General features: G+C 43.6%; 1 protein-coding gene across 2 annotated transcripts in view; it reads left to right on the plus strand.

The window, feature by feature from the left end:
• LOC119168921 (monocarboxylate transporter 11) overlaps window positions 1-21,357 on the plus strand; it is a 109,650-nt gene extending 88,293 nt beyond the window's left edge. The window contains exon 6 of one of the 2 annotated variants that reach the window (XM_075890852.1): window positions 21,205-21,357. In XM_075890852.1, the coding sequence (XP_075746967.1) occupies window positions 21,205-21,278 (74 nt within the window). In that variant the 3' untranslated portion in view covers window positions 21,279-21,357. Of the gene's footprint in view, window positions 1-5,766; window positions 6,923-21,204 lie in introns of those variants that run through there. The other variant, XM_075890853.1, reaches the window with a different exon arrangement.
• The last annotated feature ends 730 nt before the right edge of the window (window positions 21,358-22,087 follow it).

Below are 22,087 nucleotides of genomic sequence, written 5' to 3' on the forward strand. Positions count from 1 at the left end.
AGGGCTTCATTCACAGTGATGTTGGACTCGAACACTCAAACAAAGACGTGCGCATGGGGCGACGGCCTCAGCATCCCCCCGTAGTCACCAAAAAAGGGGCGCGCCTGCGGCGGCTGCATTTTCGATGGAGACAAAAATGCTTGGGTCCCATGTGCTTACATTTAGGTGCACTTGAGCCTAATGTGTTTACACTTTAGGTGTGTTTAAATGCGGTAAGGAAAGAGTTGAAAAGCCCCTGGTCGTCTCAATTTACAGAGCCCTTCACAACGGCATCTCTCGTAATTATATGGTAGGTCTTAAAACGTCCGACCCCAACATTTATTATTAGCTAAACTTTAATAAAACATACCACCAAAGTGGAGCTTCCTGTCTGCTTCGTTACAAACTGTACTTACGTGTAACGAACTGCAGAGTTTCTTATGTTCTATCAACTTGCTAAAGAGCACACACTTTCTTATCCGTAATCGCAATAAATAAGTCAAACCCTTTCTGACTTGTGCTGCCGAGGTCATTTACAAGATTCCGCTAAGTCTTACATCACCATAACTGGTTCGTGTGTTAACGACGGGCGAAGCAAGTACTATGGTCGTCTTTAAAAGCTGCTATGCATGGCATTCACCAACTTCCACACGTCATACAGTGCTGATGAGCACGGCTACCGCATAATGCAACAATTCTCTGCCATGGTGTAGCAGTGGGTATGGTATGGCGCTCCTCTGCTGAACGGAATGTCATGGTCTCGACCTCGGCAGTAGCCATCACATATTTATGGAGGTGAAATAGTAAAACACGTGTACTGTGTGACATCAATTGACATTAAAGATCACCGTGGCCGAAGTTTTCGGAGCCCTATATCACAGGGTCTCGAATAATTATATCGCAGTTTTGGGACCTACAAAACCGCAGATAGTATTAAATCAATCATACAAACAATATATCAATCAATAATTTGCCTAACGTGCCGAGGAACGACAATAGGATTCTTGTGCAGGTGCACGCAAAATTAAAACAATAAAAATAAACACCATATTACAGTCTACAGAAAAAACATAAACAGAGCGTGAACGCACAGACAAAAAGGAATCAGCGCAAAGTGGTTTAACGTCCCAACACCACCATAAGATTATGAGAGACGCAGCAAAATGGCACAAGACGGTAATCATAGAACAGCAGTGACAAATATAGTGGAATACACACAACTGAAAAACGCTCCCTGAAAAACAGAAAAGAGAAGAATCGATGCACTGTATTAAGACAGTGCAGAGCTGAGACAAAAACATTGAAAGTGAACTGTGAAAAACACCAAGATCCTGGAAGATAACATTATATAGACTTTGTATTCTGTGAGGAATAGTGTTTAAAGAAGTTGGCAGGTACATGAAGTGGTCGATTCTCTCAGGTCAACTAACGCGGAATCCAAAAATTTACGTAACTGGGAAGTAAAGGGCAAGTAAGCATACTATGAACTAGTTTGTAAAGAAATAAATGGTAAGTGCAATTTCATCAGAACTGAAATGATGGCAATGATAATGATCTGGCACTGTTAGAACGAGATCCACAAAAGTCATTTCTAGCAAAATGATGGTTCAAAACGCTACGAAGTTACCTGGGGTGGTTCAATGACAATTTAGCCAGATTTAGGCATATTTAGCAATACCATGCCAGATCACAGATGCATACTCAAGTTGAGAAAGACATATCGTGGTGTACAATTTCTGGAAGGCTGCAGGAGAAATGAATTCTCAAGTGATTTTGCAAACACAGCCGAGAGAACGAAGGCCTGGCGTGGCAGCAAGTTTCTGTGAGCAGAAAAATTCCACATGCTATCAAAAGGACACCAAGATCACTGAACTCATAAACCTTACATAACGACACTGTATTGACAGAGTGAGAAAATGACACGATGGACGTTTCACGAGATATACTGGTGAACTTGGTTTTTGATGTATTTAGAAAAAAGTTATCGTTATCACACCACGCGAAAAACCATTTCTTTTGTGCTCGTCTCTGTGCGCTACTTCATAAGTAAACATAATTTATTACCACCAACTCGCCCAGCCTTCAATGTTATTATTAATTTTATTATTGTATTAACTATTATTATTATTATTAATATTATTATTATTATTATTATTATTATTATTATTATTATTATTATTATTATTATTATTATTATTATTATTATTATTATTAAACAAGTGTTTCAAAGTCTAGTGGCAGACTCGCGAGGTATACTGTTGAGGCAGGGCAAACGCAGTATTTTAGAAATGCACAATCATACTCAAAAGTTCCCACACCACGCTTTGATAGAAATGCGGAGGATAGTGGCCTAGGAACTTCTGACCCACTCCCTCTTGTACGTCATATATTCGGTCAGTCGCGTTGATAGGCAAAGAACTGTGATATTAGCAAGGTGATGGGGTATTAGAAACTTTTCAGTGGGTCAGATATGAACTTCATTAGCGACTTGACGACTCATGCACCCCCACTCCGCCTTCTTGGGTTTTTACGTGACCGAGAAAATCCGATGGAGTTGTACGAGGAGGAACAATTCCACGCTCGATAAAGATTCACGAAGAATGCCGTTCGGCATACTGGGTATGTTGCCGCTCCGTGAATGTGGGGACAACCGAAAACAGCCTGTGCCTCCAGTGTTACAGCTACTGATGGCTCTCGGGTTTTACGGCGCTGGCACATTCCAAACCAGTCACTGGGAATCTCGTCCGCATTCCGTAGTCGACAGTTTGCTGTGCAGTAGGAAAAGTTACGCTACTCATCGCAAAGCCCCTGTACGCAATGCTGGTGCGCTTTCCGCAGCCGGCAGCACTTTCTATACTTATGCGAGACTTTTATGAAGTGGCTGAGTTCGCTGGTGTTACAGGCTGTGTAGACTACACGCACGTGCGTATTAATAGCTTCGGTGGGGACGACGCCGAAGTGTTCCGCAACCGCAAAGGCCACTTCTGTTTTTCTTAAACACGACGACAATTTCCGCCTCCTTCGATACAAAGTTGACTCGGCGCTGTGCCTGTGTGCCTCGTCTATCTTTTCGTTCCGTCTAGGGCGCTGTTTCTCGCTCAGAAAGGCATCGCTTGTAGCACAACGCTACGTAAAATTCCACACACATAAAAAAAGGTGCCCCTATCCCGGTTTTTTTTTATCCACTTCACCATCATGCAGCGATACACTGCTGCACCCCACGGGACAGAATTCAGCTGAGGGCAATGTCCTGACCTCCGCTTTTACTCTTGTTTACCAAGCTCAACAAAAGGATACGAATCCCATTTGTTCCCAGAACTTGTTTTTTTTTCATAATAACTGCAACCTAGCCCGCTACAGGCATGCACACAGGTGAACAGAAAGGCAAATACCGTGAAAATCGCATCACCTCGTGAGCCAGGTCAGCCCAAATACATGCCGTGGCGTTCGATTGAAAAAAAAAAAAAAGATGACGAAAGAACCCAACGCGATGCTTGCTTCGCCTCCAAACAAGCAACCGTGCAGAAACGCGCCGCATTTGGGTGGCCACTAAAACCAGTGGGCAACGAACGCTCTACAGAAGCAACACTGCGCATCACAGTGGCGGCAGGCACCACGTGCCACTCGTTAGCCGTAAAATGGCAAGAATATGCTTGTAGCCCTTCGTTTTTATACTTATTTTAAAACGTATGGTTTTTTTATGTAATGCATGCCATACGTGAACAACTTCATTATTACCCTCGTTAGCAGGCATGCAGCGTGTTTCTGCTTTGAAGCTCGTTCTTGACTTGACCAAGCAAGACAGCCTGATTATCTACTAAATGCGAAGACTGACTTGGGCGTTTTGAAGTCCTCTTCTTGCTTCGCGCCGACTTGCTCAAGTTAAGTTGAAGTCGCGAGCCAAGTAACATCTCTGCATTCGGGGGTAAGTGAGCCTTAAGAGCTCAACCGTGCTACAGTACCAATACTAACACAGGGCTAGGCATGCTAAAGGATATTTTGTGCGCGTATTAAGCACTTCCGCATATATCTGTGCCGCCAGCACTGCACTGCAAATTGAATACAAGCGAGAGGTATTGGAATTGATATCTCGCACCTCCCTAAATTTCTTAGTGTGTTTATTAGCAGGCGCTCGGTGACAACAGGTTAGGGCGACAGTCACGGCCAGGCATGCACTGTCAGCCCCGCCGCGGTGGTCTAGTGGCTAAGATAGTCGGCTGCTGACCCGCAGGTCGCGGGTTCGATTCCCGGCTGCGGCGGCTGCATTTCCGATGGAGGCGGAAACGTTGTAGGCCCGTGTGCTCAGATTTGGGCGCACGTTAAAGAACCCCAGGTGGTCGAAATTTCCGCAGCCCTCCACTACGGCGTCTCTCATAATCATATGGTGGTTTTGGGATGTTAAACCCCACAAATCAATCAATCAGGCATGCACTGTCAAAGCGACTGGCGTTTTTTTTTGTTTTTTTTAGGTGACTCATTAGAATGCATTTGAGAGTGCAACCCATTATTTAAACGTCCCAAGGCTTCACTACACAGCAAACATTTCTGGCAGGCTTTTTATACGGTGGGAGTGCACGCTTGGTAAAATGTAGCACAATGACAAATAAGTGAAAAAAGAGGCGGTAGATTGATGGCGCCATCCTTGCATCTTTGACTGCCGTTGACGTGAGATAGGATTTCATCGCAACCGCGGGAACGCGGGATGCGATGAGGGATGGATATAATTTTTCCATGCTACTACAACGATCAAAAAGGCATGCGATTGAATGACGATTGATATGTGGACTTTAACGTCCCAAAATCACCATATGATTATGAGAGATGCCGTAGTAGAGGGCTCCGGAAATTTCGACCACCTGGGGTTCTTTAATGTGCACCCAAATCTGCACATGGGCCTGCAGCATTTCCGCTTCCATCGGAAATGCAGCCGCCACAGCCGCGATTCGATACCGCGACCTGCAAGTCAGCAGCCGAGTACCTTAGCCACTAGACCACCACGGCGGGGCAGCAACTGAATCTCAAGGAGATTCTAGGTATCTCAGATTAACGACCTTCTACACGCACCACATGACTAGATGTTGCGTCAACCCAGGCCAACGTGGAATCGTCACGATCTTTCTTGGACACCATATAAGATCTCGTCTCGACTAAACCCTCAAATTTTCGTTATTTCTGTGCGCTAAAACCGGTTGGAATAACCTGCAGCCATTTGAAAATATAGGCGCTTGTACCATTCAACATATATCTGCTTATTGCTATATGGCATGACTAATCCTTCATTTCTCATTTAGCCTATTTCAAGTGTTTTGTTGGTATATAAGAATATGTTCATGTGCATGCATTGTGTGCTTACTACCACTATGCACTTCTGATGTCATTTTTATTCATACTGTTGTTGATCTTTCTTCATTTTTTAGCTTAATTAGTTGTGACTTCTTCAGTTGGTTTTTTTTCCTTTTCTGATTGATATTCATTTATGTATTCAGTTATTGCCCTCCTGCTTGAACTCAGATAGGGTATGCAGTACTGCGTGAATAATTAAAATAAATAAATAAAGAAATGTAAAAATAAACCTGCTCTCTCACACCACCCTTTCAGCAAAACATCACGACCGTCGTGCATTTTCAGCAAGTAAATAAAATGTAAGCTGAAATTACATATGAAAAGTATGACATCTACTTCATCTTTACGAGACATCTCGATGAATTCAGTAAATCTAAAAATATATACTTTGTGCCAATGTATGTGCTATTCATCTAAAAACTTCTACTCCATGTTCACGCACAGGGTACTTCCGGGATAGAGAAGGCGCCTACGACGTTCTCTTTCTCATCTGTGGATCGCTGACAGTGCTGGCTGCTCTTGCGTGGACTCTGTTTTTCTTGCTAGAAGCAAGGCGAAATAGAAACAAAATGACAAAAGAGTGCGCACATGCAGAGAACGGGGTGGAAATCACACGCATGTGAACCACAAATAACTTGAAACAGGCAGCGGCCGATAAGGAACACTAAGCCGTAATGCGAAGCATGCGTCACAGAAACTTCAAGAAGTTGGAAAAATTGGCATGCTAAAGGAGCATCGTGAGGGGGTGGTTGTGCGATCTTGCTTGTTCTGCTTGCAAGCTTTGACAGCTTTCCGATTAAATTGTTTCTGCGCAACAATGCTATTTGTCATGCTTATGAGTGCATTTGTCTTTTGGTCGGTAAGCCCGTCCATCCTTTCGCCTGATATCTATCTAATTATCTATCTATCTATCTATCTATCTATCTATCTATCTATCTATCTATCTATCTATCTATATATCTATCTGTGTAGAAGTATATGAAAATTTTATGATGGTCCCCAAAATGCGAAACTCATCGTCGTCAGACAGGACATAGAACATTTTTGCATGTGGTTTTTTTCTAACATATTTTATAGCTCTCTATATCTATCCTCTTTCCGACCCTTTTCCCCACCCCCGTACAGGGTAGCAAACCAGTTAGTCTAGGTTAACCTGCCTGTCTCTTCCTTTTCATTATTTCTCTCTCTCTTTGTTTATGTGCTCCGTGTCCTTTGCAATAACGTATTTGTTGTCAGCCTCACTATACAGAAGCGCTGTTTAACTCGTCCCAAATAACAACTGATTGTAACTTGTCTGCTTTTAATTCTTTTTCTAAATGTTGTCATTGTATACAGTGATATATTTGTATAAAAATGCTCTTAAAACGTCTTCGCAGCGCTTGTACCACGCTTCTTTGTGCCGTTTGATTTTTTGTCGGGTAGTGTATTAGCAATCGCTGACTCGCTATGCTACGTCTTATTCATAATGTAGTGAGATCTCAGTGTTGGATCCAAATGTGATCCACGAAGCCCTGACGCCCTAGTCATGTACAAAAAAAAACTTTCAAAGTACGAATGTCTTTTGTTGTCTGTGAATAAACATCATCCATGTGTATGTGTATTACCTTGCTGATCTTTGTTATCGGTATTGGTATTATATGTGTTTTCTTTTAGATACCAGTAAAGACAAAAATGTGGTAACTAAATGTTATACAAAGGAGTTCTCAAGTATCCTAAACAGTCAAACATATGTTTCAGCCCAACACTCATTCGTTTGGCACTGGTTGTTACAGTTATTAGGAATGTTTTCGTCAGTGTCACTTTTACGTAGAGAACATACAGAATTGCATGTTTTCTTAATGATTCATGCTTCGAGATTCATGACCGTCCTGTGACCATGGTTACTATCTTTACTACCTAGCGTTCAAAAACGAGCGAGTGGTTTTTTTCTCGCCTTCGCTACCTTCGTACAGACAACAAGGTATATGTAAACTGATAGCGTAACTTCCATAGAAGCTCATGGATCCAGTAGTCGGCGGCTCGTTGCCACCGTCACCATCTACGTGAAGAAGAAACAAGTAACCACAAAAAATAAAAAATAAAAGTGACATCACAACCAAGAGCGGTAGCTACTCACGCATTTGCCCTACATGGCGCGAAATCGAATTTTTCTTCATTGCAGTCCTGCTACGTGCATTTATTACGCGATTTTATTGCGCCTTAATTGTGTCTGCGAAAGAAAAAAACTAAATAACAAAGAATGAGTGAGCAAAGTTATTTTATTAGTCAAATGACGTACTTGCAATATGCACAAGAAACTTCACCGAGGCAATTGTGAGGCGACTGTTCACTAGCACAATAGCATAATGGTTCGAAAGCTAACGTTGACCAATCGATGAAAATCACTGCAGCTAGACAGCAGTTTTGAAAAATATAGGTTTGGCAGCTGTAGAGTGCAGCCTCTTGTTGGTTAGCCTGTCGCATTCACAGTCACCAAAGGCGAGGGCAACGCCGGCCGTGCGCCAGCGAAAGCAGTCGGCAGTCACAGGAGCGGCTATCTACAGTCTGTGAGCTAGCAGAGCTATGAAAAGCACATAAAAATAAGTAAACTTCTGAAAATACGCACGAAACCATCACGGAAAAGTGAGCAATGCCTCAATGACCTGGCAATGCGCCGAAACAAAAACACGCCGAATTAAACACAACCTCTGATAGCATATCACCTGAATACGCCGCCAAATCCGTTGGCTGATGTTACCAGACTGTCTGCATGTGCCCACTGTTTTTGAAACCAAACGCAAAAAGAAAAAAAAAAAACAGCTGCTCAACCACATACTGAAGACCAAAGCTTCATTAAAATATTCTACTAATTTTTCGTAACAAATAAATGGAGAACTATTCAAAGTAAACGTCTAAATATTTTTTTCACTATTTGTCCCCCCCTCACCTAGTCACGCTTCAATCCTCACGTGGATGCTGATGTCTGTCACAATAGGTTTCAGACCACTTTTTGTTCTGATTTTCGCGAACTGTTTAGATTGACCTTGCAGACAATTTATCCCCCTTGCCACTGATTTTTTTGAAAGCACATTTTCTATTTTAGTGCAACGTGTTCAGCCTAAGAAAATTTCGTGCTTTTCAACTACCCACTGTTACTACCACTTGCGCTGTTGGAAACCATAAAGGAAGTGAAATCAGTTGATTAAGCACGATGGTAGGCAAAAAAAAACGGATGAATTCGTCGTTGTCGGCATAAGCAGTACGAGAAACTTTTAAATCATTTATGATGGTAGATTTTAGTGGCGCAAAGGCAACTCAGGCCAAAGAGCGTGAAACACACTGTTTTTGGTCAATTTGATTATAGAAAGTGTACTCAGGGTCGCAAGAATAAAAAAGTGGAGCATAGGATTTAAACTTGGGTGTCGTGACTATGTGTGAAGGGTTTAAAACGGGCTATGCTTGTGGGTTTTAAAGAGTCATGCAGTGTCGGCAACAGTTCTTGCCAGGACAAGGAGTGCGTGCTGCATGGCATTTGATAAAAAAGTTTCAGCGGTTCCCTCAGGATTGAGAGGAGGCTGAGATTAGTGAGAATATGTTATGGAATGTAGGAAGCCTACACTCGCTAAGAACTTTAAAACCACTTTTGGAGAAAACAAGGAATCGTCCCCAAGAAAGAATATAGGGTGAGGCGGTATGTGGCATTTGTATAGCTTTGGGAAGTGATGCAGTCTTTGTGGTTCAAGGTACGGGCACATAGTTAAAACGTGAACGACAGATAGCACATCACCACATTTTTCACAACACGGTGCAGGAGAGTTGCTCAAAAGGTGCGAGTGTGTTGCATGTGTATGACTGATCCTGAGTCTGCACACTGCAACTTATTGATGCCTGTTACCTTTTTCAGGAGCATATCTATCTATTCTTGGCTTTACTGTGTGCAATTTGTTTTCAAATGCTGCGTTCCATTTCTCTTGCCATTGCTTACGCATTCGGTTTCTGGTTAGCGGCCTCAAGTCCTCATATGGGATGACAACGACGTCTACTGTTGGGCGGAGTGCAGCGGACTTCGCAAGTTGGTCCGCTGCCTCATTGCCAGCTATGTTGCAGTGTCCTGGAATCCAGCATAGCATGATTTTGAGCTTAGATTTGTAGGCTGACATGATGCATTTTAGAAGAATATTAGTAACTTGGTTTTCGAGGGTCTTAGTGGAAGACATCGCAGTCACAGCACTGAAACAATATGTGTATATAATTGAGGCTGGTTCTTTCACCTTTAGAATATGCCTTACAGCTAAATGTATGCCATAGCATATTGCAGAGATGGGCTATTATGTTCGTGCATTGTTCTAGAGTCAGAAAATGCGGGACCATGTGCCGCACAAGCGACTGCAGAGTAATTAGAGGCATCAGTATAATACTCACTACACTTGTATTTGAACTGCAACTGCATGAAGTGTTGACCAATTGTGACTGGGAGGCCATGCTTTCCTACCTCTACGAATAACAAGTAACAATTGATAGCCAGCATTTCCCACGGCACCACAGTGTCCCTGTGAGAGCTTAGTTGAAGATTGGAGACCAGTTGTGCATGTTTTCAAAGTGCGAGGCCACTGTGAAAGGATAAGGTGACGTAGCTGACGGTCGCCTAAAAAACAGGTGGGCGTTTGATGTACCCTGCAATAGCAGCACGAGCTGGGTGGTCGACATGGGAAAGCCCCTTGGTGGCATACGTGACACTTGTGAACTGACGTCGCCGTTCTAGTGACCACCAGTCTGTCTCAACATACAGGCTGACTGTTGGGCTGATTCGGAAAGCACCGCTGGCCAGCCGAAGCTCAAGCTGGTGAACTGGGTCAAGCATCTTCAATGCAGATCTTGACGGTGACTCGTAAACCACCAAGCCATAATCGATACGTGAAAGCATTACACTACTGAGAAGGTTCAGTAGACAGTCACGGTCTGTACCCCATGACTGATGCTGGAAAATCTTGAGCAGGTTTAAGGCTTTGAAGCATTTAAGTCGCAGCTGTTGGATAAGTGTAACAAAGCTGAGCTTTCCATCAACCACAACACCTAAGCACTTGTGATCTTTTTTTAGTATCTATGGCTTGTACATTCATTGAAATGTTGGGGAATGGCCTTATACTACGTAGTTTTGAAAAGGGTAGGCAAGCAGTCTTGTCACAGTTAAACTTAAAACCATTTTCGTCTGTCCAGCTTGCGAGCCTATTTACTGCTAACTGAATCCGACGTTCGCAGATGGCTAGGTTGCTCGATTTTGATGTCATCCACATATGCAGAGTGGGAGATTGTTTGAGGCAATATAGTGCTTATGCAGTTCATTTTTACAATGAACAGTGTGCAGCTAAAGACACCACCCTGGGAGATGCCATTTTCTCGCGTAAACCACTTTGATAAGGCTTTTTCAACACGAACCACAAATGTACGGTCAGAAAGGTAGTTTTCAATGATATTCAACATACCTCCTGACACTTCGAAAGATTGCAGGTCACGGAGAATGCCATAATGCCATGTCGTGTCGTAAGTCTTCTCGAAGTCAAAAAATACAGGTAGGCAGCATTGTTTATGAATGAAGGCATCCCTTACATAGGATTCAAACGGTACCAGTTGGTCAGTTGTCGACCAGCCAGATCTTAATCAAGCTTGACGACGATCAAGGAGGTCATTGTATTCAAGGTAATACATAAGGCGGCGATTTACAATTTTTTCGAACACCTTGCATGCACTAACATCTAGTCAGCGCAATAGGCCTCTAACTAGCAGCAAGTGTGGCTTCTTTTCCTTGTTTAAGGATCGGTATGATAACTGCCTTTTTCTAGGTCATGGGTAGCCGCCCAGAGGACCATACATTGTTGAAAAAATTGAGGATGACGTCAAGCGTTTCTTCCTGTAGGTGTTTCAGCATGCCGTAAGTAATCCTGTCCGAGCCTGCTGCTAAGCTGCCACGCGTTACCAGCGCTGCTGTTAGTTCACCTATAGTAAAGGGGGCATTCTACCCTCCTGCTGATGGCCTTTCATCGTGAATAAGTTTACGTTCCTCGGCAAGTTCGTATCGCCTAAAGGAGTCTGTTTAGTGTGTTGAGCTGAAAAGATGCTCAAAGTGTTCGCCTATGGCATCTGCCTGGTACTTCAGTGTATCACCAGCAGTACTAACAAGGGGCACCAGGTGAGTGATGTGCCCTTGGAGTGCTCTTACTCTGATATACACATTATGTGGGTTAGTGTAAGAGTTAAGCAATGAGAAGAAGGACTGTCAGCTTTGTCGTTAAGACTCTCGCCAGAAACGTACACTGTTTGCTTTTGCACACTTAAAATTCACCAAGTTTTCGGCTGTAGAATACGTGAGGAAGTATGACCATGCTTTGTTTTGATTGTCACGAACATTTTTGCCCTCAGCATTCCACCAAGGTCATCGTTTGTTCGGTATGTTGTTATATGTATGTGGGATGAATAGCTCTGCGGCCTGTAAAATGTGCAGTGTGACCAAAGCTTCACATTCATCAATGCCTAGGTTTTTCATTGATGAGCGTGATAATTTTGAGAGTTCTCAAAATTTCGTCCAGTCCGCATCCTGTTCTCTGAACCTAGTTATATTCGCAGTCGTCGTACTCGCATTTCCTGTGTGTTTTAGACAGACAGGAAAATGATCACTTCCGTAGAGGTTATGAATTACAGCCCACTCAGTGGTTGCCAAGAGGAAAGCCGATAGCAAGGTCTATTGCTGTGTACGAATTGTGCGCTGCGTTAAAGTATGTTCGCTTTTTTTTATTAAATATACAGGAGTCAGAGGACAACAGAAAGTTTTCAATTAGGTAGCCTCGAGAGTCCTTTCTTCTAAATTTCCATAGAGGGTGGTGCGCATTAAAATCTCCAACCAACAGGAATGGATGTACGAGCTGGTCGATGAGTGTTTCGAATTCTTGGGTAGAGAGTTGGTAGTCCGGAGGGATGTATAGTGAACACACGGTTGTTATTCGTTCAAAAATTAGGGTTCGTATTGCCACTGCTTCCAAGTCAGTAACCAGAGTGAGGCTTTGGGACGGAACTGCTTTTTGCATCACGATAGCGACACTGCCAAATGAATAAGCAGTGCCCTGTCTGTTCTTTCGGTATACAACATAGCTTTTGAGAAGGCTATTGTGTGTATGTTTTAGTTGTGTTTTCTGTGAGCAAAGCATCTTTGCTAGGTGTTGTACAAGTATTTCATTGATGTCGTCCAAGTTCTTAATTAAGCCTCGGCGATCCCAGTGGATGATACTTTCGACAGCCATTTTCATGACTGTGGAAAAGAGCGTGACTTATTCACACTTCGCCGCCTTTATCAGACGGCTTCACTGGAGGATGTTTCTTCCCTCTGAGGCGATCTATGGGGCCCCACCTCACTTGGGGAGATTCCGTGATCATCTTAAGACGCTGAGAATACTGGCTTCACTTCCATTGCCTCTGTCAGACCCTCGGAAGCTAATGGAAGTTTGTCAGAAGATACAGATGTCTCAGTTGTTTCTGTCGTCTCTGAGGTCTGATGGAGGTCGACCTCCGCGACTTGAAAGGTTGGTGCAGCCGGTGGGTGCTTGGTGGGGGGCACAGATGTGCACGCATCAGCAAAGCTGTATTGCGTACCCACCGTCAATAGACGCCGTACGGCTACACGGCGAGCTGCGTCAGCGTATGATCTTCGGCAAAAAAGGGATACCTTCGTCCAGGCTTCCGAGAATGTGTAACTTTGGTGTGAAAACAGTATTTTCTTTCTTGAACGCTTCACATGTGCGTGAGTACGCGGCATGCAGCCCGATACAATTAGGACATTCGGTTTGATTTGAAGTGCAGTTCTCGGTTGGGTGCTCATGGTCACCACATTTCGCAAATGTTAGTTTTCCGCGGCAGGTGTTTGATTCATGTCTACATTTCTGGCACTTGAAGCACCTTCTGGGGTCACGTATATACGGACGGACTTTACAATGAAGGAACGCCGCTTTCACAGATTCGGCCAAGATGGGGCAATTGAAATTTAATACTATATGCGGGGTTACCACTTCCTCACCTTTCTGGCTGATTGTTATTCGACGTATGGCGATTACGCCCTGCTCTCAGAAGCCCTCAAGGAGGACAGTTTCAGTTTCGCGCATGAGATCGCGTTCTGTGATGACACCTTGTAAAGTGTTCAGACTGCAGTAGGGGCTGACAGCCACTTTCATGTGTGCAAACTGCTTTTGTTTCAGGAGAGTGTTCGAGTGCTCTTTTTCGGTCGCTTCAACAAGAAGATCACCAGATGACAGCTTCTTCGCATCATACTTTTTGCCTATTAGGTTTACAAGTGTTCTGGCTATCAGGAAGTCCGACAATGCTGCAACAGACTCGTTGTTTGTAAGAGAGCGTATGACCAAAAAGTGTGAAAAGTGGTGACAATCAGTTTGGGTACGTTTGGAGCTTTTATCGGTGCAGTTCCTTTTCTGGGACCGATAATTCAGAGAGAGAAAGGCTTTTGCCATGTGAAGCATTTGAAGTTCGGCGGCGATGGTGACCACCCACCACTGAGCTCAAGAAGGCGAGCTACAAAGTAGAACACTTGAAGGCGCCAGCCATACATCACCGCTATAACCAAATATAGTTACCGAAGCTTGGGCACCTACACAGGCTTAACCCTCGCCGCCAGGAAAAATGGGTAGTAGACGGAAGACAGAAAGTGACAGGACAGATAAAAAGTGAAAGGTAAAGACAGAGACGAGGGGAGCGAGAGATAGGAAAAGGCGAAACTTTTAAATCATTATCTCCAGCAAACATTCGTCTAGTGCGAATGATGTGGGTGCCGGGCCATCGTACTATACTTATAAATGAGATGCATCCCTTGATCTTCTGATTGTGCCAATTATGCCTCTTACAGTTTATGTTACAGCAGCGAGGTTCCTAAAAATGTCCCTCCTTGAAGACTCATCAAAAATTACGATACCGAATCGAGATTTCTCGCACCTGCACTTTGCATGGAATGATAAATGGTGTCCCACGCGTAAATTGGAAGTCTCAATAACAAAATTTCTACTTAAACAGGTCTGGCCGGGTGCCATCCGCTCTGTGCTAAAGCTGTAATGAACCCGAACATATCTACCATTTTCTTCACACAAGTCACTGTTTTAAAAATCTAAGAAAACATTGTGTCGAAATTTTATTGGAAAAACTAGGAATATCAATTACTACTCCTGATATTTTGTTCCTTGGGGCTGCTACATTAGGACTCAGTGACGGTAACATATGTGGGGCTCTCTGCAAATTCCTGTGTAACAAAAGAAGATGACCTTGCTGAGTCATTGATCAGCTCTCGAGGTTTACTTGCCAATCTAACATTTATTATTTAAGTATTAAACTGTAATTACAACCTTCAGAAGAATTTAATATAACGATTACACCTTAGTTATTCAAAATATTTTATCATTTATCGTCTTTCCCCCCTTTTTTCACACTGTGCAAAATTAATCCCACCAAGTAAAAACATAGTAATTCTATTTTCCTAGGCTGGATAATATTAAGAGATTGACTTACATTAACCTCCGGCTTCTGGGCCACTCCTCTTTAGTGGGCGAAAGCCACAAAAAAAAAGAGATCAAGCAAGCAAGCGAAACGGGGCGGCTGCATGTCAAAACAGGGCGGGAGACAACTCACTAATTATCTGATATTTCGCGTGTATATTGACCAAACGAGAGTGTGTACCGAACAAAACCACGGGAATCACTGTTCTTGTGTCATGAAGTGCACAAGAAAGACGATAAACGTCAGCAGAGAACAATGCGCTCGTTCATGTTTTCAAACGCTGGCGAGAGACCATCTAAGCGCCAATTCTTCCCGAATACCGACATATATATGTGGGGTTTACCGCCTCAAAACCATTATATGGTTATGAGAGACGCCGTAGTGGAGTACTCCGAAAATTTCGACCACCTTGGGTTCTTTAACGTGCGCACAAATCTGAGCACACAGGCCTACAACATTTTCGCCTCCATCAAATACCGACAGAAGCGATAATATTGAAGAGCACGTTTTCTGCTACATTGTTGCCCCAAATTGATGAACATGAAAGTTTATTTCTAAAAGTCAACTGCTGGGGCCACATTCTTACAGTGTGCGCTGCGTATCGTTCGCCCTCATCGCCATCTCAGTACTTATCTTCTCTGTACAGATACATGTCTTCCCTGGTTCATAAAAAATTATAATGACAGGCGACTTTAATTTACCGTTAATCGACTGGTCTCGGAAAAATGTTACTGATTTGCTCGATTGCCCATTGGTGGATATCATGCTAGCATGCGATTTACAACAAGTAGTACGCACCATCACGCATGAGCATGGTGACAGCGGCTCAATAATAGACCTTGTTTTCGTAAGCAACGCATTTACCGAGTATGAATTAAGTTTGGGGCCGGGAGTATCGGACCATAAAATAGTACTTCTTACATGCGATTTTGATAAGTGTGTACCTAATAGGCCTGTACTTAAAACAATCAAAGATTTTACGCGTGCTGATGATAAATCCGTACTTGACAGACGGTGGGAGCTTGTTGACAATACTTCTGATACGTATCCACGAACGCTTTGGGAAACATTCAAGAAAACTGTGAAGGACTGTATTGACAAACACGTTCCCTTACGCCGCATCCAGTCACGGCGCAAAAGTCCCTGGATTGATCAGAACGTAATACACTTAAAAAGAAGACTAAAACGCGCAAGAAAAAAAACAGATCGTAAGTGTTCAGCAGATACAGACGCTGCAGACTGAGCTCTCCACAGCTCTGGCGACTTCTAGAGACAAATATTTTGGAATAACGCTGCCAAACTTCATCAAAGAAAGCCCGGAAAAATTTTGGCGTTATCTAGCTTCCAAAACTGGTAAACTAGAACAAATCCAACCTAATGATTCTCTTATTACCGATGCCCGTTTAGTGGCCGACAAGGCAAACGACTACTTCTATCCAGTATTTTCCGCACCTCACGATGACAGTTATCCCTTGGTTCCTACAGCCTGCCCTCCTGTTGATTTTATATGTCAAAACGGCATGTTATCACTGTTGGTCAGTGTACGAGACAAGTCATCTAGTGGACCAGATGGCATAACCAACGCATTCTTGCGCAGATACGCCGAACCAATATCTCACATTTTAACTGAAATTTTTCGTTTGTCCTTAGCGTCTGCCATTTTGCCTTATGACTGGCTAGTTGCTCACATATTGGCCACACACAAGAAGGGCGATCGATTACGGATAGAAAACTACCGCCCGATCTCTTTAACGTCTACATGCTGTAAATTGATAGAGCCCATTGTTGCTCACTACATAACAGACTTTCTTGAACGTAACGGCTTACTTTCTGAATTTCAGCACGGTTTTCGTAAAGCGCTATCGACGCACACATAGCTGATAGCTACGGTGCACGAAATTGCCTCTGCCCTTAATTCGGCCAGCCAGATTGACTTAGTATTCCTCGACTTTAGCAAAGCATTCGATCGTGTTCCTCATGGTAAGCTTATAGGCAAACTGCTAAACATTGGTATACCCGATTTTCTTGTTAAGTGGATTAAATCTTACCTTTCCAACAGGACTCAATATGTGGGGATCTCTGGGTGCTCGTCAGGCGCATTACCTGTCTTATCGGGTGTTCCACAGGGAAGCGCCTTGGGCCCAATTCTCTTTTTAATTTATGTAAATGATATAACTTCAATTGTCTCGTCTGATGTTCAAATACGATGATTTGCAGATGATTGCATAATTTTTAGAAAAATTACGTGTACTGAGGGTTAAATATTCTTAAATGACAGCTTGACACGTGTTGGCCAATGGTGCACGTCGTGGTCCATGAAGTTAAACTCGGATAAGACTGTTCTACTGCGAATCACAAATAAAAAAGAGCCGCTTAAGTTTTCTTACTGTATCGATGGAGTGACTGTTAAAGAAAACTCGGAATACAATATCTAGGGGTGACAATTACCAATACGTTATCGTGGTCTAAGCACATTGAAAATACCTGCGCAGCTTCCATGCGCTGGCTTGGGTTCATAAGGCACAAACTTAAAGCTGCCCCTACAGAAGCAAAACTGTTGGCTTATAAGACCTTAGTGTTACCTAAGCTTGAATACGCCAACAATGTTTGGGACCCCTTTTCTAAGAAAGACAAGCAAAAGCTAGAAATGGTGCAGCGCCGGGTAGTGCGTTTTATTTTCAACAAGTACAGATCCACTGATTCCCCATCTTCGTTGATGGTGCAAAATGGAATTTCAACTTTAGAGCAGCGACGTAAACTAGCCCGCCTAAAATTTTTGTTTTCGCTTTTTCATGGCCACCTGAAGCTTAACGCAAACCCTTATGTCAAGCCGTTCTTACCTCGAGCATCGAGACATCGCCACTCACACAATCTTCTTCCTTACAAGGCCCGCACAAATCTATTCAAATACTCTTTCTTGCCGCGGACAATTGCGGATTGGAATGCATTACCGAGTTCGGTTTTCTCTGCGCAAACTGCGGCCGCTTTTTCAGCGAAGGTGCTTGCTGCCCTAGAATAATTATCATCTTTGTTTCAGAGGTTTGCTGACCGCTTGCTGGTGCTTTTCTAGTTTTTGTGTAGCTCTCGAACGGTTGAGGATGTTTTAGTTGTGGGTTTTCATTATTTGTTGGGAAAAGTGCGTATTTGTCTCTTTTTTTGAAGTTGAAAAATTTAGGGTGGTCCCTGAATGTACGAGCTCTACTGTATAATGGTTTTGTTTTGCTTGACCTAGAGACAGTGTGATCGTTGCAACTTTCTAGTTTTCAATGAGTTTTGCACTGTGCAACGTTTTTTTTTTACCTGAAAATGTGTGTATAAATGTATGTATGTGTGTATTTGTTTATATATCTATACTGTTCGTGTGTATGACCAAAGCATGGTTATTGATATGTATTCACCGCTACCATGCGATACATGTAACTTTCCCATCTGCCCTCCTGCTTGGTCCTTATAGGACTGCAGTATGTAATAAATAAATAAAACATAAATAAATAAATGAAAGAGCGACTGTCATATCTGTGTTCTTTGGAATACTGGGAAAATAGAGGATCAAGCCGCAGTTCTCTGTGCCGCGTTATTGGTTACACAGTGTTTTCCTGGCAGTTACTGCAGTCCTAGCAACGTTGTTAAAACCTTTTGTCTATCACGGGGCCTCAACAGTGCGTAGAACGAGCGCATATCCATGTGTCGTGCGGCGGATGACACGGATGAAGCAATTAAAGTGTTCAGCGAAATTTCCTTGAGAACCATGACGAAGCGGAACGATGACGAACGCCTTACAGGTCAGTGACGGTTGGGCAGTGGTCCTGCTTGTGGCAACGGACGAAACTTTTGTGCTCAGCAGGACGCAATGAGGACCATGAGCACATACGTAGTTTCGTGTTCGGTATGTGTACAGTAACAATTTGCATGTGCGTAATAAAACACATTTTCTGTTCCGCTTGTTATACTCGCCCCCAGCATTGTAATCTCAACTTTAGAGCAACCGCGTTCAAGTGTCCCTTGCACCGTGCTCAAATTCACCATGGTCGCAGAATGCTGACACCGGTGAGTTTCACGTGGAACACGGGCCCAGTGGCCGAGCGCTGCGTCGGCCTCGTGTCGGAATGCAACCGTAGACGAAGACGAAGGACCGATCGGGGTGTCTGTACAGTTGCTGAATTAATGACGTGAAAACACTCGCCATTGTCAGTGCAACTAGCGCGCGTTCTCTCATACTTGCTTCGTTGCTGGTGAGATGTTACTCGCTGTTAATACACGGACAAAATGATTTCACCGAAGGTGTCACACTGGCCCAGAGTGTTGAGCCCCGTCCCATTAGTTTCGGATCGTCACGACACGCGCGCTGCGCCGCCCACGTGCTTTCCAAGCCAAAAAAGAGAGTCGCGCCTTCTGCTTTACATTCGAGGGGAGAACTTGCCCAGTCAATATGGCCGACTTCCGGCTTCACCACGACTTCACAACGAGTGACGTCAGGGCCTCTCCTAAATTTTCTCCTTCCTCCATGAGCGTGTCTTTCAAGTCACGAGTGTAGCGAGAGATGAAGTGGAGATACATCAAATGACGTCGAAGGCGGCCGATGGCGCCTGCCTATCTCGCCACTTAGTTCGTAGGCCGAAGGAGCCGCGGCGGCTGCTAACGTCCGACATTCCAGTTGCGTGAACTTGGCCCCGTATCTGCATGTTAATCTGCAAACGTCGTCGAAAGACGATAGTCGTGCTTTTTGAAACAGTGAACAAACCATTTATTTGATGTTCTGCGCAAGACATCGGTGACTGGTATTCTGTAGACGCTGTGTGATAAGATCTAGAACGCAATGCGACGGGTAGGTGCCACCACTGTATCGTCTTAGCAAAGCTCTGAGAACACTCGCCTTTTCGTGCAAGCGTTGCATGGTTGGCGCAGGAAGATAAACATTATGGTCCTTAAAATCACCTATGTAAGCCTTTTTTAGTAAAAGACGCACACACAGAATATGCACTTGTTATGGTGCCTCAGATATGCGCAATATTTGTTTTTAAAGACGATAGTCTTTCTTGGAGACCTTCGACGAAAAACTTTGGTGTGTCTGTCTGTATGTGCAATTGTCTGTTTGTCCACCCTAACGATACTTCAAACGGCACCAAACGGCCAACCCCATCGGCCGCGCCCACCAATATTGCTCAATATTGCTCAGTGCCCACCAATATTGCTCAATATTCCTCAATATGCTTATAGTTGTGCAATTATCAATTGAAAAATCAAATATTGCGGATATCTCAGGCGCCATAACAACATTTCTATGTTTTCTATGTCTGTCTTTATACTAGAAGAGACACACACAAGTAACTCTAAGGACTGTAGCGTTTAACGCGCTGCGCTGACAGTGCAACGCGATGCTCAAGAAGGTGTTTCCAACGCTTTGATTCGAAGGCACGGTGGTGGCACCTGCCCGGCGCTTTGCATTCTACATCTTATCACCTCCGTGACTGGCACGCATCTTTCTCCGCGGTCACGCACGCCTTCGTTTTCGAAGATAACTGCCAGATGGCGCTTGTGCCTAACGTGCCTAGATGCGCTTGTTCGCCTCCGTTACACGCTCGAGGCACTCTATTCGCCTTCAGAATACCATTCACCGATTTTCTTGCGCAGAACATCAAATAAACGTTTTGTTCACTCTCTCCAGACGCAAGACTATCGTCTTTCGACGACATTTACAGCGTAACGTGTAGATTCAGGCCAATTTTTTTTCAATTGACAATCGCACAAGTATGAACGCTGGACCTTGAGCAACATTGGTGGGCGCTGCGGATGGGGTCGGCCGTTTAGGGTATCGGCTGGGGCCATTCAGAGTAGCCCCGTTAGGCGTGAACAGACAAATGTACAGACAGACAGACAGACAGACAGACAGACAGACAGACAGACGGACCGACAGACAGACAGACAGACAGACGGACAGACAGACAGACAGACAGACAGACAGACAGGTAGACAGACAGACAGACAGACAGACAGAAATTTTTGCGTTGAAGGACTCCAACAAAGGCTATCTTCTTTAAAATGATAATGATGATGAATGACGATTATGACGACACTACAAGTTCGTCAGGCACTTCTCACTTCTCCACGTAGTGCATGGCAAAGAATATTCGTGGCTTTTATGAACTTGTTTGTCTTTATATCCTTGATGCGTGGTATGAAGGTTAGCGCAGTGTATAAGAGCAGGCGTAAGAATATATGTTCAGCATTAACAGAAAGAAGCTGGTCATGCAGTTGAATACCACGTTCTGAATAAATGCCTCTCTGCCTGGAGAACAGGATACACGTGCTTCGTTGTACATTCCATTTGAACCCGTTTTTTTTCTGCCTGGTTTGTTCCAGACAAGCTGCACCTGCCCTTCACACATGGCCGGATTACAAGACCTAAAACCAAGCTGGACGTCATCGACATATGAGCAGTAAAACATATTTCGGGGAATGAACAAGCGCAAAGAGTTTATTTTGTTAATAAAATGTGTGCAACTAACTCCACAATCTTGCGGCACTCCTGTTTCTTGAGCAAATGTTTGGGAAAGAACGCTGTGTGATGACGCGGGATTGACGACCACACAAAGCACCTCAAACAAATGCGCTTTATCGATCACAGGAAAAATGATGATGATGATTCCTCTACTATGGCTCTTGCCCACTTAGGGGGATTGGCCAAGAATTGAAGATATGAAATTTGAGGCCTTTCGAATGATATCTAACCCTAACAGAAGGAGGATAAAGCACACGTAAATACAAAAAGAGAGCAACATTTTCCTGTGATTTAGACCACACAGAATTATATATATTTATTTGAAATTGCAGTATTTTCAAGCACGTTTAAAATTGATGTTTAGAATTTGCCTAATATTATAATAACAACTATACAAATTGGAATTTAGAGGCGCATGCGTTTTATTTCATAAGGATAACTGCAAATGGCATCAAAGGCATTCCTGTGGCTGTAGCCGAGAACCAAAGCAATAAAGAAGAGTATATTCTCAATGGTGAAGGGCAGCCCAAGTTAGCGAATGGGAGGGCAAGGAGATGTTTTCTTATTAGAGTGTAACGGCGACATGACAAAAAATAATGGTCTATTGATTCCAGATCTGTAGAAAAGCTGCATAGGGGAGACATTCCCAGACCAGCCCAGTGTGAATATAGATTTAAAGGGAGCACACGACATCGCTGATGCTGATGCTGATGACCTTTGAAGGATGGTGCTTACCCACAAAGA

The sequence above is a fragment of the Rhipicephalus microplus genome, chromosome 3 (assembly GCF_043290135.1).
Source record: "Rhipicephalus microplus isolate Deutch F79 chromosome 3, USDA_Rmic, whole genome shotgun sequence".
Classification (NCBI taxonomy): Eukaryota; Metazoa; Arthropoda; class Arachnida; order Ixodida; family Ixodidae; genus Rhipicephalus; species Rhipicephalus microplus.